Raw genomic sequence first — 19870 nt, 5'->3', positions numbered from 1 at the left:
GAAAGAGGGGAACGTGAGGAGAAACTGCAAGGTCAGGAAGAACCAGGTAAGAAAACGGACAGGGAACAGTGACAGGCAAAACAGAAACTGTTAAACTGACAAAGAGGAAAAAAAAACAGATTTACTCATACTCGTATAACATTATAATTGATTGGGGAGATTAAAATTAATGATATATTTTTATGTGGTTCAGCCACAACTCTACTAAAACCTCAGCCAGTAATAGGTAGGCCAACTTTTGGACCGTCCAGGTGTCTGTATGACTGCCGCAGTACGTACATCACATTTGCACACTATCAGAAAGTGCCAAACAGCCCTGGTGGAGTGAGGAGCTGTAGAGAGAACCAGAGTACTCTGTTGATATTCTAAAAATGTTTTAAGCTTGTTTCAAAGATTCTGTACTGCAGCTTTAAATGTTTTCCAAAAGCACACATACGCTTATCAGTGTTTCTCAAACTTTTTACAGTGTGGACCACCTGATAAAAAATGTCAAGCTCTCCCAAGGACCACTATGAAAGCATGAAACTCATAAATCTTACAGTCAAAGGAGCTTGCAAAGAAAAGCGTCTGGACTTCTTTAAGTTACTTGAAAGTAACTTAAAGAAGTCCAGCCTTATATGATTTACTCATGAAAGTGGCCACTTTCATGAGTAATCACATATAAGTTTTTACTATTTCTTTTCCATATGGGATAATTCAAATGTAAAATATATGAATTGTAATTTTAAATGGTTTAAAAGCATGTAGAATAGCATATGTAGGCAAGTATATTTCTCCTTTTTTTTTATCAAGAAGCAAAGACAAAAAGGGGGGAAAAAGAAAAAAAAGAAATAGTGCAGGGATTGGTGGTTGAATCATCCGTCCCCACCAATGCCAAAACCAAATCTACGGCTGTGTCCCAATTCAGGGTCTGCACGCTTGAAGTACGCATTTTAAGTGCGATTACGTCATCGCCATGCGACGACGGCTGTCCCAATTCGAAGTGTACTTCAAATGCATACTTCAAATGCATACTCCAAATGCGCCGTCGATTTCCCCAAATATCAAGCGTGGTCCGGTGCATGCTTCGTGGTCCCATATATCCCACAATTCATAGTGCGGCGGTGGGTGTGGATAATTTTGCCGCAAAATACGGCAGAAAGGAGCGGCCGAAGAGGTTTTTTTTTTTCCAAACTTTATTGAAATCATAAAGCGAACAGTCAGTCATTCCAGTTTAGTTTGTACAGTAGACATACAAGGCAAATAAGAGTAACAATATACAGTACAATGAAATAAGAAGGATAAATAAATAAAGGAGAAAAAAGAAAAAAAAAAAGGGGGGGGGGGATGTGACAGACTTCATAACAACTTTGTACTTGAAAGTTGTGACAGCTCATTCGTTAAACATTTCTGAATGAATTTCAATCAATGATAAACCTTTTTTATTGGAAGTTAATTTAAGAGATTTTAAGTAATATTCAATTTCAATCAAAAACAAATTAAATGATGGGGTTGAGTTTTGAAATTTACATTTATGTATTTGGAATTTCCCTAATAAGATGGAGCGGCCGAAGAGTGAACTGTCAAAAGTACTGAATATGATGTCACTTATTTATGTGCGAATGTTTAATAATTAAAGTCAGTTATATATCCACAAACACAACAAGCTGAAAGTCAGTGATATATGTATATGTATATATATATATATATATATATATATATATATATATATATATATATATATATATATATATATATATATATAGAGAGAGAGAGAGAGAGAGAGAGATAGATATATATATAGATATATGTGTAGATATAGATATATATCATAATAAACTGACAATACTATAATATTGGCCATATTATATTTACATTGCCACAGTGAGATGACTTTAGTCTCATGAACAACATTAACTAATTGTTATTTACTAACTAATCTTAAATGACTGTTCAGCACAGAAATGAAGCCCAACAATCATGTTTTACAGTCCCGTGGTCTCAGCCTCAGATACTCAATTAATCAAAGTGATGTCATGACAAAAATGAATGACCAACAAAACATTTTTCTCCTTCATTTCTATCAAACAATGCTGTATGTAACGTGTCTCGCGGTTAGTATCATGGTTGCTAGGCAACCCTAACAGCGCGACAAAGCCCATTTCACAAGCCTCTCACTTCCGCACTTCTCGTACTTATAGTACGCGCCGTACGTAGTGCGCGTAGAGCGCGTACTTCAAGCGTGCAGACCCTGAATTGGGACACAGCCTACGCCCTTGCCATCTTCTGTAGTTTCAACAGGCGGACATCCGGTGTCACGTTGTTACAGAGAGACGAGTGTAAGGCTGTTCCAATTCTCAGCACCGCTCCTCTCTTTCCCTGAGTCCTTAGCAATTCTCCTTCCCACGATGACGTTTTCCTCGAGCCACGGAAAAGAGTTTAGGAAAAGGAGATAGGCCCTAATTTTGAAATACCCCACGTGGTTACGTTGTTTAGCTGAGTCACGTGATCGCACAGCAACAAATCACAGCGGAGCCAGATAAAGGGGGCGGAGCAAAGTGTGTGTGCAGGAGAGGAGTCGAGCAGAGAGAGCTGCTTTTTCATGAAACGGGAGTAAAGTAGTAAACGTACAGGAACATATACCACTACCAACGTTTGGATCGATATCTGCATCGATCTGCACACCCTTGTCTCCTGGATCCTAGCTGGGATCAGCGTGAACCACGTGGGTCTCTGCTACCTGATCTGTTTCCTGTTTGGAAAGACTTTAAGCTTCATCAAGGAGTCTCTCTCGGTTTGTGAGCTCATCTAAAGGTAAGCACGGAGCTAACTTTAATGTGGGTTCAGTTTATGCTGAGTTTATCTCTGTTGAGAATAATAGATTGCTTCGTATACATTGGAGTTAGACAGACTGTAGAGTTTGTGATTGCTTGCAACGTTAGAATATGACGGTTGCTAGAGGGTAAGAACAAAAGGATGGGGTGCAGGGCAGGAGAACAACCAACCCCCAGGACATGAAGCCACAGGTACAAGCCTGGGAGAGGGAAATCAGCCTTTAGAATAGGACTTCATAGGATGATCTACAGATGCATCTGTATTTCATTTTCTTCCAGCGCTAATAAAGATGTCTGATTTTGGAAATAAAATTATCCGCCTGGTCGCTCCCATCAAAAATCCGTGAAGAACTTCAACAGCTCCTGAATGAGCTCTTCTGTTGCTCTTCTCGGTCCGTTAAGAGTTTATTGTGAATAGAGCAGGGCGATATGACCAAAAATATTTATCACGATATACATTTGAAAATTTGCGATAACGATATAATTGACACTAGACAAAATACTTTACAACTCCACAACTTTGATGGGTTTTTTTGCACTAATAATGTATTTTCACTTAAACAAGCAGCTGTTTTTTTATGTGCATTTAAGTTATATAAAAATGTAACAGTGCAAATTCCTTGCTGACAGTTTAACCAAAAGACATTTCCATTGGAAATTGGCTGACATATCCTCAGCATAACCATGTATAATATCCACAAAACTTAAAAAGAGGTTATACACACACAATACGGTAATATTATGTTGAAGCACAGTACGTATCACTCCGCGAGGCTCCTTCCTACGATAGCCATAATGTTCCCACAATCCATCAAGCAGTGCGGCTTCGTAGCTTAGCAAAGTCGTACTAAACATTTGACAGATTTTCGAACACCGTGTACCACATAAAATCGTTTTGAGGTCAGTAAACACAACCAGAATTCATACATAAGGCACACGGGATTATAAAGGGCACTGTCGATTTTCAGAAAAATCAAAGGATTGATTTTAAGTGTGGCGTATTTTCCAAACAACACGGTAATAACGACGGCCGCTAGCATGCTCTACCAAAAATAGTGCTTTGTTGTGTATCTGATGGACGAAAGCCAAACCAGTTCCACACCACTGAAGTTGCAGCATTTTTACAAACCAATTCTGGTTCATCTGTTTCATTTAATGATCTACTTTCGCTCTTCTCATTCTGCGTCGCAGCCATGTACGTATGTAAACAAAGGCACTGCGCATGCGCGTTTTATCCATATGTCATTTTCCTATCGTTGCCCATTCACGGTATTACCCCGTATTACCGTAATGATATAGCCCAGCCCTAATTGTGAACACATTAAAAGAAGAGTGAGAGGAAACCAACACCAACTAATCATTAGCTCAGCATGAGAAGCTGAGCGTTTGCTTGCTTGTTCACTTATTTCCATCGTGCTTTGACTGCAGCTGTAACCTGACAAATTCCAGCAGGATTTGTAAAAAGTGTTTTGATAGACACACAAACCTGGACAGCTTATGATACTAACTGCTGGAAAGGTTTCATGCAGCATTGTTTGACAGAAATGAAGGAGAATTTTTTCTTCTTCATCTATTTGTTTTAATTTTATCTTTGTTTGATTTTTTTGAGTATCTGATGCTGAGACCGTGAGACTGTAAAAACATGATTGTTGGGCTTCATTTTTCTACTGAACAGTCATTTTAAGATGAGCTAGTAAATAACAATTAGCTAATGTTGTTCACATTAGCTAATTGTTATATATATATATATATATATATATATACACACATATATATATATGTGTATGTGTGTATATATATATATATATATATATATATATATATATATATATATATATATATATATATATATATATATATATATATATATACACATATATATATGTGTATATATATATATATATATATACACATATATATATGTGTATATATATATATATATATATACACATATATATATGTGTATATATATATATATATGTGTATATATATATATATATATATATATATATGTGTATATATATATATATATATATATGTATATATATATATATATATATATAAAACACCCAGCACGCCCCTGCGGGCGGTTTATCCTTCAAGCTCGGGTCCTCTACCAGAGGCCTGGGAGCTTGAGGGTCCTGCGCAGTATCTTAGCTGTTCCCAGGACTGCGCTCTTCTGGACAGAGATCTCCGATGTTGTTCCTGGGATCTGCTGGAGCCACTCGCCTAGCTTGGGAGTCACCGCACCTAGTGCTCCGATTACCACGGGGACCACCGTTACCTTCACCCTCCACATCCTCTCGAGCTCTTCTCTGAGCCCTTGGTATTTCTCCAGCTTCTCATGTTCCTTCTTCCTGATATTGCTGTCATTCGGAACCGCTACATCGATCACTACGGCCGTCTTCTTCTGTTTGTCTACCACCACTATGTCCGGTTGGTTAGCCACCACCATTTTGTCCGTCTGTATCTGGAAGTCCCACAGGATCTTAGCTCGGTCATTCTCCACCACCCTTGGGGGCATCTCCCATTTTGACCTCGGGACTTCCAGGTTATACTCGGCACAGATGTTCCTGTACACTATGCCGGCCACTTGGTTATGGCCTTCCATGTATGCCTTGCCTGCTAGCATCTTGCACCCTGCTGTTATGTGCTGGATTGTCTCTGGGGCATCTTTACACAGCCTGCACCTGGGGTCTTGCCTGGTGTGATAGACCCCAGCCTCTATGGATCTTGTGCTCAGAGCTTGTTCTTGTGCTGCCATGATTAGTGCCTCTGTGCTGTCTTTCAGTCCAGCTTTGTCCAGCCACTGGTAGGATTTCTGGATATCAGCCACCTCCTCTATCTGCCGGTGGTACATACCGTGCAGGGGCCTGTCCTTCCATGATGGTTCCTCGTCTCCCTCCTCTTTCTTGGGTTTCTGCTGCCTGAGGTATTCACTGAGCACTCGGTCAGTTGGGGCCATCTTCCTAATGTATTCTTGGATGTTCGTTGTCTCATCCTGGACTGTGGTGCTGACACTCACCAGTCCCCGGCCCCCTTCCTTCCGCTTAGCGTACAGCCTCAGGGTGCTGGATTTGGGGTGAAACCCTCCATGCATGGTAAGGAGCTTTCTTGTCTTTATGTCAGTGGCTTCTATCTCCTCCTTTGGCCAGCCTATTACCCCAGCAGGGTACCTGATCATGGGCAGGGCGTACGTGTTGATGGCCCGGATCTTGTTCTTACCATTCAGCTGACTCCTCAGGACTTGCCTGACCCTCTGCAGGTACTTGGTGGTTGCAGCTTTTCTAGCGGCCTCTTCATGGTTCCCATTCGCCTGTGGGATCCCCAAGTACTTGTAACTGTCCTCTATGTCTGCAATGTTGCCTTCTGGTAGTTCAATCCCCTCAGTTCTGACTACCTTCCCTCTCTTTGTTACCATCCGACTACACTTCTCCAGTCCGAACGACATTCCAATGTCATTGCTGTATAGCCTGGTAGTGTGGATCAGTGAATCGATGTCTCGTTCACTCTTGGCATACAGCTTGATGTCATCCATGTACAGGAGGTGGCTGACAACTGCTCCGTTCCGTAGTCGGTATCCGTAGCCAGTCTTGTTAATGATCTCACTGAGGGGGTTCAGGCCTATGCAGAACAGCAGTGGGGACAGAGCATCTCCTTGGTAGATCCCGCACTTGATGGTGACTTGTGCTATGGGCTTGGAGTTGGCCTCTAGTGTTGTACGCCACATCCCCATTGAGTTCCTGATGAAGGCTCTTAGGGTCCCATTGATCTTGTACAATTCTAGGCATTCCAGTATCCAGCTGTGGGGCATTGAGTCATAGGCCTTCTTGTAATCAATCCAGGCAGTGCACAGGTTGGTCAGTCTGGTCTTGCAGTCTCGGCTGATTGTTCTGTCTACCAGTAGCTGGTGTTTTGCGCCTCTGGTATTCTTGCCAATTCCTTTCTGTGTCCCGCTCATGTATTGACCCATGTGCCTGTTCATCTTAGCCGATATGATGCCTGACAGGAGCTTCCATGTAGTACTGAGGCAGGTTATTGGTCGGTAGTTGGAGGGGACCGGTCCCTTCTTGGGGTCCTTGGGGATCAGGACCGTCCGGCCTTCAGTTAGCCATTCCGGGTGTCTCTCGTTAACTAGCAGCTGCTTCATTTGTGCTGCCAGACGCTCGTGGAGTGCAGTCAGCTTCTTCAGCCAGTAGGCGTGAACCATGTCGGGCCCTGGTGCTGTCCAACTCTTCATACTGGAGACCCTTTCTTGGATATCTACCACTGTGATGGTTACTGGACCCTGTTCAGGGAGGTCGCTGTGGTCAGCCCTCAGATCCTCTAGCCACTGAGCATTGCCGTTATGGGTTGCATCCTTCTCCCATATGCTCTTCCAGTATTGCTCCGTCTCCAGCCTTGGTGGTGCTGTTCTCTTATTGTTCCCTTGCCACTGAGAGTACACCTTTGCTGGTTCTGTGGAGAACAGCTGGTTTATTCTCCTGCCTTCTATCTCTCTGGTGTACCTCCTCAAGCGGCTGGCCAAGGCTGTGAGTCTTTGCTTGGCAGTTTCCAAGGCCTCAGGTATGGACAGCTTGCTGTATTTCTTAGGCACCCTATTTGTCGCACCTTTCTGCAACTCCGTTAGTTGGCTAACCTCCCTCCGTGCTACTTTGATCTTGCCCTCTAGCCTCCTTCTCCATGGAGGGTACTGCCCCTTGTCGCTGTTCAACTTGTAGCCAAGCATCTCACTGATCACTGTTGCCGTTTTGTAGATCAGCTTGTTAGTGTCGGTAATCGTGGTTGTAGGTATTGCCCGTAGTGCTGCATTAACATCATCTAGCAGACCTTCTGAGGGAACTTCACGTAATCTTGGTAACCGGCTACGGGGGATCCAGGTTTCAAGCTTGGCCATGATCCTATTTTTCAGGTCAGTTCCTCTCGCACTCAACGATCCTTCTCCTATCGCACTTGGGGCTATGTACCCAATCTCGGGTGGGGGTGATGATATCTCCCCCCTGACCTGGCGTCCTGACTCCTCCTTGCCGTAGCATTTGTGTTGTACCTCGTCAATCTCTAGCTGTGAGAGCAGTCCCTTCTTTCGAATGTTGGAACACTGAGCTACTAGTTGTTTCGCCGTCATTGTGGATGTTGGGTATCGAAGAATCCATAGGTCCCTCATCCTATTCATGTAGCCCCTTCCGCCGGGGTTACTTGCATAGTAGCATTCCAACAACGCCCTGTTTTTCGTCTCTTGCCCACCGATGCCTTCTTTTATATATTTATATATATATATTTATATATATATATATATATATATATATATATATATATATATATATATATATATATAACAATTACAGCAATATGATGCAACAAATAATAATAATAATAATACAACAGCCTCTTGCCATTTTTTGTGTTTCTTTTTATGCCTGACTAACTGATTTCAATTGAAAGCCTGCGTGCGCTAGTACCGCTTGCCACGAGTTCCCAGAATCTTTTGCGGTTTTACCCCTTAATGACGTCACATGTTCAATCTCTATACAACTACAGTGTGGGCCATTTATATGGATACACTGCAATAACATGGGAATGGTTGGTGATATTAAAGAAGCTGTTGTATTATTAACTGCAATAGTCGGTTGCATGACAGCCACGGGAAGCCGACGGGTAAAGAGATCGGTTTTTATCGGATTACGTCGTTGAAGAGAGATTGTTCAAGCCATGTTTCCAAAGTAACAAAGAGCCGGAGCAACACTCTGGAGCAACACTCCAGCTCACATGTTTGTCTGCTCCAAGCATTCCCACAAAGGTCAGTGTTTTGTAGTAGTTAATATGTCATTTTTCATAACATAATTGGTGATATAGGTTACAAGCAAGTCTGGCGCTGAACAGAAATTGTGGCGCTATGCTCCTTTGTTTATTGTGCATAAATAGTGAATTGTCCTGACACAATATTGCGTTTCACTTCTGTTATTACCATGGTACATTGACAAAAACATATACTTTTATTCACAGGATAAACAGCATAAAACATTTTTTTTGTATCACTAATTGCCCAGTATGATTACAGCATACGATATTATTGTCACTGCTACATTTCTGTAATGCGTACCAGAAATTATTACTAATTAATTACCGTTGAGCTCAAAGGTCCTATTAATAAACGGTTAACAAATGTGTATTTATGAAGACGATTTGTGAGACTGGTAAACTTACCTTTGTTCGTACGATGGTCTTTCGTTCTACACTGTGCATTTCAAGGTCCTGTACCCATCCGTTCATGAGTGTATGCACTCACTCTAAGAACCGTATAATTATAAATCTGAGCGTGGTGAAAGTTGGGCAGCACGTTAACGTCTTTTGTCTGTGTGCTCGTAAGGGTCTAACCCTTTCACTCGTTTGATTTTTTTTCTTGTATCTTTTCTTTAACTTTTCATCAAGTCTGTCTTTGTATGGACCGGCATTGTTCTCCTTCGTTTTGTACATACCTGTTTTGGAGGGCAAAGACAAAGCAAGAAGGTATTGGAACCGGAGAATGAACGTTTTGCGGTGCTGCAAATGCTTGCATTTGATGCATTGCTTGGATTGTTTTGCCACTAGTACCCGGCATGCAATGCTCAAAAGTCACGTCGTCTGTCAAACTCTATAACGTTGCTTCTACTGTGCTTGGCTGCTTGTGAACAGTAGGCTTATGCAATGGCGCCCTCTTGTGTCGCTCCACTTCACTGTCACTCTCTGCAGCTGCCGTCTTCTTAATGAGCTTCTCAACAGCACTGGCTAGGGCGAGTTTTCACTGTAGCTCAGAAATGCCAACACAGGCACGGGTTCTTCAAGACGGGCGCTTTGCGGCATTTATTGAATGTCATGAAAGCTACAAACATAGAATACAAAGGCTTTAAGTGCTTCAGTCTGTTAAAAGTAACACTTGTACTTTAACTCTTTAAAGCCGGTTGGAGCTCCGTTTTGCGTAACTACTTTTAAATCCCGGTAGCACTGCAACCACATAAGCTAGCGCAATAATTCTTTTTGCATATGAAACCGGAGGAGTTGTACTTACATCTTATGCCATCAGCTTGTCCTAGGTCACAGTTTCCTTCCACATGTAGCTTTGCAAAAATTGCATAAAAAGCACTTGCAGCAACAAAAGCATAATATTCCAGAAACACGCTTTGCTGATCCCATCAGCTGTTCGTAACACCTCCTACGTCCATCAGCGCGAACTATTGCATGTCCGCCATTACCTGCCCGAAACCGGAAGTGACGTCATTTTGCAGTAGTTGTAGTTTTTTTGCCATCAGGGCCTTATGAGCCTGTACTGGGGTTTTTTTAAAGTTATGTTTGACTTTATTACTTTCTGTGTCGTTTCTGGGATGCTTAGGCCTCATATTGCACTGCTGGAAATGGTTTATTTTGATGCATATGCTATTTTCTTTTTGCAAATTTGCATTATATTGATTTTAGTTTTTCCTGCAGTATATAAAAATTGGTGTATTTCAAAAATAAAACTATGAAGACACTCAAAATAAATTTCCTGTGGTGGGAAACTATTTTATGCAACTTTTTTGTATTTACAGTTTTGAGGGATAAGCCTCTTTAATTTCTCTAACTAGAAATATATGTTAAAAAAACAATTATTTTTTTTGTAATTTATTGCACTTTTTTGCAATTTATGTAATTACTATGCACTTAATGCATACATATTATTAAAATTTGGGCTATAATGGTTGTATTGATGTATATCAACTTGAAATGCTCCCAAAAATGGCACTACAGCAGGTAAAAATATAATATAAGCTCTGGCGGACTTGGTTCTTTGGTAGGTCTTAAAGGGTTAACAAAAAAAAAATCACCTATGGCCACCTGTCACTTCGGAGGTCCTAGAACAGTGGTTCTTAACCTGCGTTCGATCAAACCCTAGGGGGTCGGTGAGTCGGTCTCAGGGGTTCGGCAGAACCTCCGCTGTGACATACACGGCCCAGTAAAAAAAAAAATGTATGTCTTGAATTCGAAAAAAATCGTATTGCGTATATGAAACTGGTGTGGTTCAGTACCTCCAAAAAGGTTAAGAACCACTGTCCTAGAAGAATTACTTTACAGTCTTGTGTATTCTAAATTAAAACATAAAATAATTAGAACACCATACATTACAAATTTTCACAATGTTGCAATACAATTGCAAGAAAATACCAGTTAGTAGAGACAAACCAGGCTTCTGTAGGATAGCTCACTGAACTAAGCGTGATTATTAAACGTGGGCCTCACAGCCTATATGATCACGCCCAAACCTTGCGATAATAGCAGTGCAACAAAAAGATGTTCTTTGTGTCACGATAAACATGTCTCCTACATAAGATAGAATGCACCTACTGTACATAATATTGTCCAAAGAAATGTACAAGCAAGAACATTTTAACTGCTCGAACCAACTATTAACCTTCTTTATACATAAGCCATTTCCGTGACTCTTAGGCAGTGATATGTAGGGCAGTCAGTGGCTTTTTCCCTTTTAGATTGTTGTAGGCAACTGATTACTTTCTATCTGAGGTTTCACCTTGAAGCTTCATAGGTATTGTTGTCAATGAGGAGCGTAGTAATGTTTATTTGCTCTGTTTCTTTTTGTCAGGGATGTGTGTATATACTTTTTGTGTCCCAGCTGAGTAACAGGAGCAGAAGAGTATGGTGGAGCAGCGGAAGGACAATTTCAGCCATTTGGACTCAGCTCAGCCACTACAGAGGAAACAATGACTTCAACACAAAAGGTGAGAAAAATATCACAGTTACACTGTTATTGAAACAGTGTGCACAGCTGGTTGTGTATATATATATATATATATATATATATATATATATATATATATATATATATAATATGGAGGAGCCCTGGATGGAAAAGATAATGCTGCTGTTAACGGGTTTTTAAAAACCAACCGCTGCTCCACCATACTCTTCTGCTCCTGTTACTCAACATTCACAATCAAAAACCACAGCAGTTACAAGAAAATACAAACATGATATTTTATCAGCACACATTCAAACAACAATATCATCTCCGCTGATCAATATTTCTTCAATAATGTCATTTTCATTACAACTCCCATTGTAGCACATCATTGTAATGTGATACTATCACCACAAGGTGGTGGAAACACACCAACAATGTGTTTGTTGTCACATTAAATTCCACTAATCAGAATCAGAATCAGAATACTTTATTGATCCCTGGGGGAAATTATTTTTTGTTACAGTGCTCCATTTTAAACCAACATTAAGACAAGACAGACAATACGCTAACTAAGAATAGTACAATATATACATATATATACATACATACATACATAAGTCACTTATAAATAAATATTTGGAAAAGAAACATGTGTAGTTGTAGCAGCAAACAGTGTGTTAAGTGGATGCGTTGTACAGGGAGATGGCCACAGGCAGGAATGATTTCCTGTGTCGTTCAGTGGTGCTTTTCGGTAATCTCAGTCTCTCACTGAACGAGCTCCTGTGACTGACCAACATGTCATGGAGTGGGTGGGAGGTGTTATCCAACATTGTCTTTATCTTGGACAGCATCCGCCTCTCCGACACCACCTTGAGGGAGTCCAGCTCCATCCCCACAACATTGCTGGCCTTACGGATCAGTTTATTAAGTCTGTTGGCATCTGCGACCCTCAGCCTGCTCCCCCAGCATGCAACAGCATAGAGGATCGCACTGGCCACCACAGACTCATAGAAAATCCTCAGCATTTTCTGGCAGATGTTGAAGGACCTCAGTGGATGGAGGGAGGGAGTTCCAGTTTGTTCCATTACTGCATTTCACTCACTGCCTCTGTTTGTATCTCTGTCACTGCAGGACCAACATGAGGCGAAAAGTCAGCGCTCTCAGGAGGCCGACAAACCTCACAGAAGAAAAGGAGAGAAAACATACAGCTGTGATGAGTGTGGGAAGGATTTTACCCGGGCTGGAGAATTAAAAAGACACCAACTCTTCCATAGTGGAGTTAAAGCGTACAGCTGTGACTTGTGTGGCAAGTCTTTTACCCTGGCTCAAAGCTTAAAGACACACAAACTCATCCACAGTGGAGTGAAACCGTACAGCTGTGACTTGTGTGGAAAGTCTTTTACCCTGGCTCAAAACTTAAAAACACACCGACTCATCCACAGTGGAGTTAAAGCATATAGCTGTGACTTGTGTGGAAAGTCTTTTACTCTGGCTGGAGGTCTAAAAAAACACAAAGTCATCCACAGTGAAGTTAAACCTTACAGCTGTGACTTGTGTGGAAAGTCTTTTACTCAGGCTGGAGGTTTAAAAATACACCAACTCATCCACAGTGGAGTTAAACCTTACAGCTGTGAGTTGTGTGGAAAGTCTTTTACCCGGGCTGGATGCTTAAAAACACACAGACTCATCCACAGTGGAGTTAGACCGTACATTTGTGACTTGTGTGGAAAGTCTTTTACTCTGGCTCAAAACTTAAAAACACACCAACTCATCCACAGTGGAGTTAAAGCACACTACTGTCACTTGTGTGGAAAGTCTTTTAATCAAGCCCAAAACTTAAAAACACACCAACTCATCCACAGTGGAGTTAAACCTCACAGGTGTGACTTGTGTGGAAAGTCTTTTGCCCTGGCTGATAGCTTAAAAACACACCAACTCATCCACAGTGGAGTTAAAGCATTCAGCTGCAACTTGTGTGGAAAGTCTTTTACCCATCGTCAAGGCCTAAAATCACACCATATCATCCACAGTGGAGTTAAAGCACACAGCTGTGAGTTGTGTGGTAAGGCTTTTGCTCAAAATAGCGACTTACAGAGGCATCTAGTTACCCACTCTGGAATTAAGGCCTACAGCTGCGACTTTTGTGGAAAAAGGTTCAGTGAAAAAAAGTACCGAAATATTCACCTACGGATTCACACTGGAAATGATGTTTGCTGCTGTGATCAGTGTGGGAAACCATTTACAACAGATGCACAGTTACAACAACACATGTTTAGCCACACTGAGGAGAGACCTTACAAATGTGACCTGTGTGAGAAGACTTTTAAAGCTCCACATCACCTGAAAAAACACCAACAGATCCACACCAGAAATTAACTCTACAAGTGCAGTTACTGTGAGATATGTATTTATTTTTATCTTGTAATTGTAACCCGAGTGTTTGGAACAAGTCTGATCAGTAAACTTATGGAATTATACTGAATTAACTGTTTGGAAAAATGAAGAGGCATTTTCACCCAGTAAGCTGAGTGTTATAATGTAAACAGTGAAATGTAATTGGATATTGGCAGAGTTGACTTATACTGTCTTTGCATAGAAGCAGAATGATAAAGATGGATCCAGTTCTCAGCCCTGTCGTCACTGTGGTGGTGGGAAAGAGTTTCTCTGTGGCCTTTGTGGAAAAACCTCCAATCATCAACGGGACTTTAAACCACATCAACGTAGACACACTGGAGACAAAATGAACTACTGCAAAGAATGTGGGAGAGGCTTCCACACACCAAGTACATTAAAAATGCATGAACTCTTCCACAGCGGGGTCAAAAAGTACATCTGTGACCGGTGAGGGTTATCCTTCACCACTGCACGTGAGCTTAAAGAAAAAGCAATAAGTGAATCCACAAAGAAGAGACACCATACAACTGCAGACACTGTGACAAAAGCTTCTCACAATCAGGTCATCGTAACAAACATGAATGTACACACATGGAAGTGAACTTCAGCTGTGACCCCAAGCTGTACATTAACTGTTTCACTGTTACCAATGTGCATTCACTTCATTATCTTCTCTGTGCAAACATCAGCCTGATCATGCAGGACTGAAATCACTGGATCACAATGAATCTGAAGAGAGAGAAAGATCCTCTTCTGGTTTCAGGGTTGGACTTAAAAACCTTGATCGGGCTCTACAGAGTTTAGATGGAATCTCCTGTAAAGAGTGTCAGCTGATGTCACTCTTGGATCTGATGAGGTAGCTCTGATTTCTGGACCTGCAGTGAATAATCCTGAATGTTACATTTAGGAAGCTGCATGTATAGATAAGAATAAGAAGAACTTTATTTATCCAGAGGGAAATTCTTTTGTCATGTACATGCTCAAAGCAGCAGGAGAGACAGAGGAACAGATGAATAAGATATAAGATATACAATATATACAATAAGAACAGTAGTGTACAGTAATATACCGTAGGATAGTGCAAGACATAGTATCAGATAACTAACGAAGTAATATATATAACTATATCCTGGTGAATAAATAACTTAACTATCAGTGCAGGCGATTCTAGAAAGTGACAAAGTATTGTGCAATAGAATAAAGGGAGTAGCAGCGTATGATGGGGGGATGAAACAAATATTCAATAAGGTACTGTTGGGTAATATTACACGGTCTGAAAGGGAACAGAATAACATTGGTAATCGTCTCAGGAAAATTATCTACAGAGTGAGGAAGAGTTATACAGTCTTATTGCCACCGACACAAAGGATTTACTGTGGCGATCTCTGCATTTCGGGGCAATGAGTCTTTTGCTGTGTTTGCTCTGATGGTCCATCATGGGGGCGTGCATGGGGTGGGAGGGGTTGTCCATGATAGAAACAAGCTTTTTTAGCATTCTCCTTTCAGACACCACCTCCAGGTTCTCAAGTCTGACACCCAGGACAGAACTAGCCTTTCTAATCAGTTTGTTCAGCCTTTTGGCATCAGCTGTCTTCACCCCACTTCCCCAGCACACAGCTGCAAAGAACACGACGCTCTCCAACACCGAGTGATAGAACATGGTCAGCATATTCCTACCAACATTGAAGGATCTAAGTCGCCTCAGTAGGAAAAGCAGACTCTGCCCTTTTTTGAAGATAGCATTGGTGTTCTTGGTCCAGTCCAGTTTACAGTCCAAGTGTACCCCCAGTACCAGTAGTCCTCAACTATCTCCACATCAGCCCCACTGATGGTGACAGGGTTAGGAGGAGGAGCCTGCTTCCTAAAATCCATAATCAGTTCCTTTGTCTTTGTGATGTTAAGTTGTAGGTGGTTTAGCTCACACCACTCGACAAAGCTGTCGACCACACTCCTGTACTCCTCCTCCTGTCCATCCCAGAGCCCACAGTGGTAGAGTCATCTGAGAATTTCTGCAGATGACATGACTGAGACTTGTACCTGAAGTCAGATGTGTAGAGAGTGAAGAGGAAGGGGGATAGGACTGTCCCCTGCGGCGCCCCCGTGCTGCTCAAGATGTTATCTTAGCGGGAGCTCTTCAGTCGGACATGCTGTGGTCGACTTGTTAAATAGTCCGTAATCCAACCAACCACTGGGGCATCCACCTGCATTTCTGTGAGCTTATTCCCCAGCAGTGATGGTCTGATTGTGTTAAAAGCACTGGAGAATTCAAAGAACATGACCCTCACAGTGCTCCCAACAATGTCCAGGTGAGAATAAGCCTGGTCCAGCAGGTAGATGATGGCATCCTCCAAGCCATACGAGGTTGATAAGCAAACTGCAGGGGGTCCGGCCAAGGCTCCACCAGCAGACGCAGATGTTTCAGGATGAGTCTCTCCAGCGTCTTCATGACATGTGAGGTCAGAGCCACTGGCCTGTAGTCACCGAGGGTGGACGGGTTGATCTTTTTAGGGACAGGAACCAGGCAGGATGTCTTCCAGAGTGATGGGACTATGTGCATTTCCAGACTCATGTTGAAGATCCGTTGTAGAACTCCAGACAGCTGGGAAGCACAGCACCTGAGGGCCCTGGGACTGACACCATCAGGGCCAGCAGCTTTGCTGGAGTGGAGTCTGCCCAATTCTCTTTTGATGTCATCTGCTGAGAGGGACAGGGTGAGACAGTCTGAGGGGGCAGGAGAGGGGGGAGGCGAAAGGACAAGATGGGAATAGCTGGGTGTGGAGACAGGAGACGCAGGGCAGTCAAACCTATTGAAGTGCAGATTAAGGTTGTTAGCACTTTTGACGTCCCCATCCATCCCAACACCTCTCTTTTGTCTCAGGTCCGTGATAGTCCGCATTCCATTCCACACCTCCCTGGTGTTGTTTTCCTGCAGTTTGTTTTCCAGCCTCCGTCTGTAGGACTCTTTACCCTCTGCAATCTTGGCTTTCAGCTCCTTCTGCACCAGTTTCAGCTGATCTCTGTCACCATTTCTGAAAGCTCTTTTTTTCTTGTTTAAGGTTGCTTTGATGTTTTTGGTAACCCAGGGTTTATTGTTGGGGAAGCACAGAATGGTTTTTTTTGGGGACCACAGTGTCCACACAGAAGTTGATATAATCTGTTACACAGCCTGTCAGATTGTCAATATTGTCCTGATTGGAATCACAAAGAACATCCCAGTCAGTTGACTCAAAGCATCCCTGCAGAGTCTCTTCCGACTCACATGGACAAGGGAGTCGAAAGAGACTTGTGACATTACCAATAAGTTTGATGTGTCACCTGGCCCTCTTCCTATTGAAAAAACAAAAGTTGTATCCAAGATGGCCAACTTCTAAATGGCCACCATGGTCACCACCCATCTTGAGGAGTTTGCCCCCTCACATATACTAATGTGCCACAAACAGGACTTTAATATCACCAACCATTCCCATGTTATTATGGTGTATCCATATAAATGGCCCACCCTGTATATCAAGTTTATGCTTTGTCCTTTGAGGGGTTTTAATTCTCTAAAATGTTATCCCTGTTACATTTTAATCTTTGTTTCCATAGGACACAGTAGTGTTTAGTAGTTGTACTTGTTACTGTATTATTAAAGTTATAGGAATGTCTTCTTCTTTCTTTTTTTATACAAAACTAATATTGTATCAAAATTACAGATATGGATATGGATATCAATTTCTTTTTTTTTAAACTTTCTTAGTCTTTCCAAATTTTTTCTTCATTCATTTAACCTCGGTTAAATTTAAATCCTTCATTCATATTTAAGTTGTTGCTGTGATAATCCCTTCTCTTAAATCCTTTTCTCCCAAAACTGCAAATAATTTCACAGCAGTCTCTCTCAAAACTTCCAAAATGAACTAAATCTGTCAACCTGCTTTGAAACAACCCCTGCTATGACTTTATGTTCAGAAACAAGAGACGTAAGCTAAACTGGTTTTGGCCTGTACTTCCATGTAATACCAGTTTGTACCAGAAGATGGAGGTGTGAGTCAGTGTAACCTTTCTTTAATTAGGCAAAGAACACATTCTTATTCACAGTGGCAGCACAGAAATGTTGAAACAAAACAGCAGCACAATCTGGACCATTTTAAAGATCACAGGTGACTACTTTTAGTTCATTCAAATTCTATTAAACCTCTATTTTTGGCTCCTCCTTTAACTTTTGAGTATTTACTGTGTCCTTGAAGTCCACATCTTGTTTTGCAGCTGTTTTCTTGTTGATTTGAAGTTTGTATTATGAAATCCTGATAATGTTAAAGCGTTAGTTATATTTGATGAACTCTGTGTAAAGTTTATCTTATTAAACAGTTTGTTGTGAAAAATGAAGAAATGGTCTCACAACAAGTAGTGTGACCCATGATTTCAGATTCAAAGTAATTTAACTGTTTTCAGTTAAATTAACTATCAGTGCTTTACATGTGGAGGTTTATCACAGGAGGAGACTGGGCTTTTGATTTTTTTTTTTTTTTTTTTTGATTTTTCTCAAAAACATGCTGTGGGCATGAAGTTTTCAGACAGTGTGTTTAAGAGTTATTGTGGTTAACATCTCACACATTCCAATAAATCAGATGTTCCTGCATTGCAACAGTGGTTTGCAGATGTATTCTCCCTCCTCCCTGTCTGCAGGACTCTCATGGAGCACCACTTTGAAACGCGGCCTGGCGTGAAAGTATGTTTATGGCCCTACATGTTGCCTGAGCACAAGAGGTAAATTGTGCAAAAGCAATTGGCTGAAATGGAGAAAATGCTGTTGCCTTAGGAGGAAATGAGGATTTGTTCCTCAGTGTTTGGTCTCCTATGCCTATCTATTTTCCAGCTGATTGGTCCCAGCTGTTGAGAGGGGCTGGTTGTCCTTAAGGTGCTTCCAGGTAATTAAGAAGTGAGCGCATGGTTTTATACAGTACTGTGATGATCAATGTTCCCTGTAATTTTTCATGTGTTGAGCAAATGCACAAACTCCCTGAGGAATCCCTTGGACCACTGTGAGCAACAGCAGACATGTTCACACCAGTTTCGAATCCATCCAAGTTACATGGTTTATTAAAATAATCATATTACAGCATTTACAATTATGTTAGACTACTTTTAATTATCTGCTTTAGCCCACTTACAATGAAAATGAAAAAATAATCTTATTCATGACTTGTGTAATATGTTAATGCTATTGGAAGTAAAAATAACTTTAACTCCAATTTTAAAAGGACAGCTTTTTTTTTTTTTTTTTTTTAAATAAAGCTCTGACCTGTATAATAACTCTGTGGTCTGGGAGAGAGTCCTGTAACTCTGTCTGCAAAATACAGTATGCAAAGACCAATGCTGGGCAATTAATTATATAGTTATATAAAGTTACTGAGTTTTGCAAAGAACAATGTTTTTGCAGCTGTTTACCTAAAAATGCAGCCAATACATTTTTTTAAACAAACTATTTAGAGAACAATCAGGTGTTCTGCATCAAATCTGATGCCACACAAATTATTTGTGCCACTCCAAAAGAAATTATTTCTGTCCACTATGAGATAAAGGAGGACATCAAAAGCCTGATACGTGGAGCACTGACAACAGGGGATGTATTACTCCTGTAACATTCAGCAGTTGCCTCGTTGTTCTGACACACACAACAAAACTATTGACTACACTACACACTAACTACACAAGATTTGCGCTAAATGTCGCAAATCTCTCACATCTCAAAACACAGCCCTCACTCCTAAAACTTCCTCCCGTTTCCTTTTTTTTTTTAGGGCCCGAGCACCGAGAGTGCGAAGGCCCTATTGTATCTGCTCCGTTTCTTATTATTATTATTATTATTAGGGCCCGAGCACCGAGAGTGCGAAGGCCCTATTGTATCTGCTCCGTTTCTTATTATTAGGGCCCGAGCACCGAGAGTGCGAAGGCCCTATTGTATCTGCTCCGT

At 41.4% G+C, this 19870-nt stretch overlaps 1 protein-coding gene and 1 long non-coding RNA gene across 3 annotated transcripts in view; both read left to right on the top strand.

The window, feature by feature from the left end:
- The first annotated feature begins 2559 nt into the window (after positions 1-2559).
- Positions 2560-16651, top strand: LOC147334065 (uncharacterized). The gene is made up of 3 exons (XM_086286548.1): positions 2560-2793; positions 11425-11560; positions 12655-16651. Exons 2-3 carry the CDS (start codon positions 11543-11545, stop codon positions 13897-13899), a joined length of 1263 nt encoding a protein of 420 aa, XP_086142674.1. The 5' UTR covers positions 2560-2793; positions 11425-11542; the 3' UTR covers positions 13900-16651.
- Positions 16652-19870, top strand: part of LOC147334063 (uncharacterized) — a 90218-nt gene continuing 86999 nt past the window's right edge. For both annotated transcript variants that reach the window (XR_015128423.1, XR_015128424.1), the window contains exon 1: positions 16652-18663. This is a non-coding gene — a long non-coding RNA (uncharacterized LOC147334063). The remainder of the gene's footprint in view (positions 18664-19870) is intronic.

Source organism: Aulonocara sp. 'chitande type north' Nkhata Bay, linkage group LG3, assembly GCF_057382095.1.
Source record: "Aulonocara sp. 'chitande type north' Nkhata Bay isolate Kocher_YH1m ecotype deep benthic linkage group LG3, A_spYH_male_GT1.1, whole genome shotgun sequence".
NCBI classification, from domain to species: Eukaryota; Metazoa; Chordata; class Actinopteri; order Cichliformes; family Cichlidae; genus Aulonocara; species Aulonocara sp. 'chitande type north' Nkhata Bay.
This window is presented reverse-complemented; position numbering and strand designations above follow the sequence as displayed.